We start from the raw sequence: 5,278 nt of genomic DNA, 5'->3' as shown, positions 1-5,278 counted from the left end.
GCTCCAGCCTCAGTCCTGCTCTGCAGAGGAAGGTGCGTCCCACAATTTCCCACTGAGTCATGAGATCAAGTAAGAATTCCTCTGATGTTTTTAAATAGTCTTGGCTCCAGCAAGCAAACGTGGGTGTGGTTACTGAGTGTGCCTGTGTGTGCCTGGCGGGGATAAGCAGGTCTCCGGTTGCTGCTGGAGGGGGCTGTGGAGGGGGCTCTGGAGGGGACTGCAGTTGCCTCCCAGTGACACTGATAAGATCTGTTTGCAGTGGTTCAACACAAGAGCTCATGCACTAAGGTGCTCATGGAACGATGGTGTCTGATGGTAAAGGCAGGAATTGGCTGCCTTCTTTGCTGGATGGGAAATTGATGTTGGGGTCTGCTGGAAAAATCACTTGTCCTGTGAATAAGTTACATGGACCACCACCAGCCCCCGCCCCCCCGCCCCCGCCTTGAGCAGCCCTTAGAAGACGTAAGACCGCAGTCCCCCATACTAAAGCTGCCTGAGTCTGAACCTGAGAAAGAGCCACCCACTGCCCCAGGCTTTGTTGTCCTTCCCCACAGGGGGTGAAGGCAGAAGGGGGAATTAGGGTGAGACGACTGCTAGAATGGGGGTTTGACTGATTCATCCTGCTCATGTCCTTTGGTTTCTGAAACCCGGGACTCAGTCTGCTCTACGCCATCTAGTGTGTTATCTTTGCTTCAGTCCTTTCTCTTTAGTGGGGATCACAACTTGCCACATTGTGGAAACCCACATGGGTCTGTCTCTTTCACCAGACTTTGAGCTCCTTGGTAGAAGGAGCTGAGCGTTATTCCTCTCGAGGTCCTTGCCCAGGGAAGGTGCTAATCAATATAAATTTAACTGAATTAAACTAAGGGTAGTAAGAACTTAGATAAATCCTAGCAGCAACCCCCATTCCTGTCTTGCTATTACTTGCTGTGTCCTGTAAACAAACGTGCCAAGAAACCCGAATGCGTGGACTTCCACTGATCTGAAGGTACTGTAGGTTCACTGCCACCTTTTCATTCTAATTCTTGAACTGTCACCACACAGTGATGTCTCAGGGGCTCTTGGCTGCTGTGACAACAGTGAGGTTCAGGGACTCTCGTGGCAGGAGCTCTGTAATTCCTCGTCCCGATTCTGCGCTTAACTGACAGCTGTATACTCTCAGAATTAAAAACAAAACAAACCATATTTTTACAGATCCTTTTGTCTAAAGAGTTTTGCGTGTTGCAAACTCATCTTTAAATGTCCATATGGGAAAGCCAAGTGGCAAATATCACCCTTCTCTGAATGTGAAAAAGGTAATGACTTTTTTGGGTGGCCTGTCTTTGCCTTACCTCCTCCTTCCTGCCTTTTGGCCATTTTTTCCCCTATTATTAGCTCATCTCTGAGAAGGCAAATGTATACGGGAGGAATAATGAAATTATTAAAGGATAATGTAACCACTGGCAAGCGTCTCTAGAAAAGCTCAAGGATGTGACCGTGAGTGCAAGAGGAGGATTGGGAAAGAAGGTGGACACTGAAAGTTAGCTTTCGTTTGTATTTATTCTCTGAAAGCCATCACTCGGTACCCCCGTCACTCACCACCAGACGTCAGCATGAGCGGCTGGATTGTTACCCAACAGTCATTCTGGAGGCAAAGTTCCTGTGGCTGTTTCACCCAGGGACTCGTGGGGAAGCTCTGGCTGATTTGGTCATTGCCGGGAGGGCAGGGCCCCAGCTTGCTCTTTGGTCCCAAGTGATGCTTGATGGCGGCTGAGGTGGGAGCATGTCTTGCCATTGCTACCCACGTTGCCAATTCAGGGGCTGAAACCAGATGGTGTCAATGCCTCCTATATCGTACCTGGCCCACTGCACATACTTAGCAAATATTTCACTTTTGATTGACTTTGAATCAGACCTGCTGTCCTCCCTTCCAAAGGCTGAATCCCACCGCTCCCCAGAAGAATCAGAATTATTTCTCTTTGGGGAAAACCCAAGTCCTCTTTCAATTAATGTTTAGAAGGAGATGAACATAGTATTATGCGGGTTATTAAGAACATACAGAGCTAAAAGCAAACGCCTCCTTAGAAGGGGCGTTCAGTGTGATTTAGCAAATAATAGCACAAGCATCGACCCACAGAAACAGGAAGAGGAGAAGGTTTAGACCAGGAAAGTACCCGGCTAAGTCTGTCGGTGTCTCTGGCGCCCACATCAGGTGTGTTTTTTGTCCTTCAGGTAGCTAAAGAGCATCTCCAGACCCCCCTCCAGCAGCTCGGGCAGAGGTTTGGATAAAGGGTTGTGGGAAATGTGAAGCCCTTTGTCCATGGGGTTCCAAGCGATCCTGGCCAGTCTGCACAGCAGGTAGAGCTCCTCGGGGAGGGTCTGGATGTCATTGTTGTTCAAGTTCAGCAGCTCCAGGCTCGTGAGCAGGCAGAGGGAGCGGGGGAAGGTGTGGATATTGTTACTCTCGGCAATGAAGATCTGCAGGCTGGCCAGGCACTGGATGCTCTCGGCAATGTTCTCCAGGCGGTTGGAGCCCACGTGCAGGAAGTCCAGCTCCCTGAGCGAGAACACGCAGACAGGGATGTGCGCAAAGCGGTTGTGGCTGAGGTTCAGCTTGCGCAGCCGGGAGAGGTCGGCGAGGCTGGCGGGGAGCTGGGACAGGAAGTTGTGCGACAGGCTCAGGACCTCCAGGTTCCGGCAGGCGCTCAGCTCTGCCGGCAGCTCCGTCAGGCAGTTCATGTGCACAAACAGGACCTTGAGGCTCTGGAGGAGGCTGACCTCCCGGGGCAGGGTCTTCAGGCGGTTCCCGCACAGGTTCAAGACCACCAGCCGTGTCAGCTTCCCCACCTCGGGAGGGAGGGCCCGGAGCTGGTTGTGGGACAGGTTGAGCTTCTGCACCTCTGACAGGCTCCACAGGAAGTCGGGAGCATCTGTCATGCCCTTGGTGACCAGGCTGAAACTGACGTGCCGCAGGCCCCGCTTCAGCAGACACCGCGGGTCCCTCCCCGAGAGCAGAGCATCGTCCCACGGGGAGAACTTCTGCCTCCCCCGCAGGACCCCCCGCCCCGGGAGGCCCTTGTCCTTGCAGCGGGCACCAGACTGCCTGGCCCCCATTTACCTGCCTTCCTCGTGCCCCTCTGTCGCCGCAGGTGGGGATGGGCTCCCGGCCCAACTGCTGAAGCCCGGCAGGGAGCCGATCGGGTGATGGGAGCCGTGGCCGGTGGTGCCGCAGGGTGAGTAGGACTTGGGGGGAGGTCCCAGATCCCCGGCTCTCAGGGTCCCAGATGCCTGGTCCTCGGGGTCCCAGATGCCTAGCTGCGCCGCCGAGAGCCGCCCGTCTTCCAGGCTGGGTTGAAGTGGCTTCTCTCGGAGCAGCCGGGCTGTAATGATACCCTTGTCCCTGAGGCTGCAGAACTGAACCTCTCGGGTCCCTCTGAACACCACGGAGCAGCTGTCACTGTCATTCTGCCCGCACTTTATCGGTCTGGTGTGTGCAAACAGGTCAAGGGGAGGCCGTGTCTGACTTTCCTGTCTCTGCTTTTCTGGGTGTCACAGCTGAGCAGGGCGATTAACCAGCCCGTCTCCGAAAAGAAGCCAAGGGGAAAAATAAACCCAGGGTGTCTGCAGGTCTCAGGCTTATCCGGACCGTGGAGCGAAGCCAGGCTGAATGTGAGTCGCAGAGTTATGCTCCCAAAGTTAAGGATCGGCAGACGTAACATACATACCGATTCAAACGGCAGTGAATCATGTCGTCGTGAAAAAGTAACAGAAGGAGCCGGGACACCTGGAATCGTCCAGGACAGGGTTTTACACGGTACTGGTCAGAGGTGATTCCTCGAGGAGAGGGTGAAGGGGTCTTGACCACACTCCCATTTTCTCCCAGAGAAGCTCTGGGGTCCTCTGTTCTACAGAGAGCTCCTGGGTTTGGTAGGGTGCTCTGTAAATGTTTGGACAGCCCTTGACTGTCAACCTAGTAAGGAAAGCATGGTGCCTATTGTCCTGGAAAGTAGCCTGGAGAGGCCTCCCTGGGTACACACCTCTCTCCATCTCTGTCTCTCCATCTCTCTCACTGAACAAGTTAACTTACATCCTAAGTAGGTAGTCAGTTGTTGGTGTCAGGGGCTGAACCGTGCCCCCGCTCCCAAATATCCAACGATGAAATCCTAACTTCCAGTAACTCAGAATGTGACCTGTTTGGAGAGAAGGCCACATGAGGACACAGGAAGAAGACGGCCATCTGCAAGCCAAGGAGAGAGGCCTCAGAAGCAACCTACCTGCCAACACCTTCTCTTGGATTTGCGGCCTCCAGAATTGTGGAAAATAAATTTCTGCTGTTTAAGCTCCCCCACCGGCCAAGTCTGTGGAGCTTTGTGTGACGGCCCTGGCAAACGCACAGGCGGGGGCACAGGTGGACACATCTGCATAGGTGCAATAATCCTAAAAATAAGTTGTGGTTAAGGGGAGAAGAGATATCGAGGTTGATGGCCCAGGTTCTGAGAAAAAGGCGTATGGGCTTTGCAACGGCTGGCGTGGCCCGCAGGCCTGCGGCTTTTGCCGGCACAGCCGTGGCATAGCAGTTGGGCCTCCTGGACAGCAGTGCTGGTCCTCTGACTGTGGTCTCAGAACAGTCATCACCAAGCCAGGACCTTGAGCTGGGCTCTGGCTGGGTGCCGCCCCGGGGAAGCTGCAGGCCCATCCACTGAGGTGGAGCGGCAGGAAGTGTAAGACAGTGCCAGGCCATCTCTGTCCCACTTGGCATTTGAGAGCGCTCTGACCCCTTTCAACTGATTAAGCCCCAGGCATTCCTGGACAAAGGTGGACACTCTAGACTTTTTTTTTTTCTTTCAGTACGCGGGCCTCTCACTGCTGTGGCCTCTCCCGTTGCGGAGCACAGGCTCCGGACGCGCAGGCTCAGCGGTCATGGCTCACGGGCCCAGCCGCTCCGCGGCACGTGGGATCTTCCCGGACCGGGGCACGAACCCGTGTCCCCTGCATCGGCAGGAGGACTCTCAACCACTGCGCCACTAGGGAAGCCCACTCTAGACTTTTTTTTATGGTATATCTGACTATACCATAGGTATTAATTGGGGAAGGGGGTGGGGGAGTAACGTGGCTAAATTTGTATCCTAGGTTTTTGGAGCAGATCACACCTTATATATGTAAATTTCATGTGACAATAGAATTCTTCTGCTTCCATGAGCCTGAGAAATTATGCTAGAATATCTGAAATGTTGAGACCAGCAGGAGCTGGAGTGGTTTGAGAAAGAGTCATGGCTTTCTTCTTTGTGACAATTCTCTC

At 53.7% G+C, this 5,278-nt stretch overlaps 1 protein-coding gene across 1 annotated transcript; it reads right to left on the bottom strand.

Annotated features, from left to right (window-relative positions):
- Positions 1-1,531: 1,531 nt before the first annotated feature.
- Positions 1,532-3,367, bottom strand: LRRC30 (leucine rich repeat containing 30). Its single transcript, XM_004275947.2, has one exon. It carries the CDS (start codon positions 3,091-3,093, stop codon positions 2,188-2,190), a length of 906 nt encoding a protein of 301 aa, XP_004275995.1. The 5' UTR covers positions 3,094-3,367; the 3' UTR covers positions 1,532-2,187.
- Between the last annotated feature and the right edge of the window lie 1,911 nt (positions 3,368-5,278).

The sequence above is a fragment of the Orcinus orca genome, chromosome 15 (genome assembly GCF_937001465.1).
Source record: "Orcinus orca chromosome 15, mOrcOrc1.1, whole genome shotgun sequence".
Taxonomy (NCBI): domain Eukaryota; kingdom Metazoa; phylum Chordata; class Mammalia; order Artiodactyla; family Delphinidae; genus Orcinus; species Orcinus orca.
This window is presented reverse-complemented; position numbering and strand designations above follow the sequence as displayed.

Coding starts and splice junctions, on each gene's coding strand:
- LRRC30 (XM_004275947.2), bottom strand. CDS start 3,093: ATGGGGGCCAGGCAGTCTGGTGCCCGCTGCAAGGACAAGGGCCTCCCG.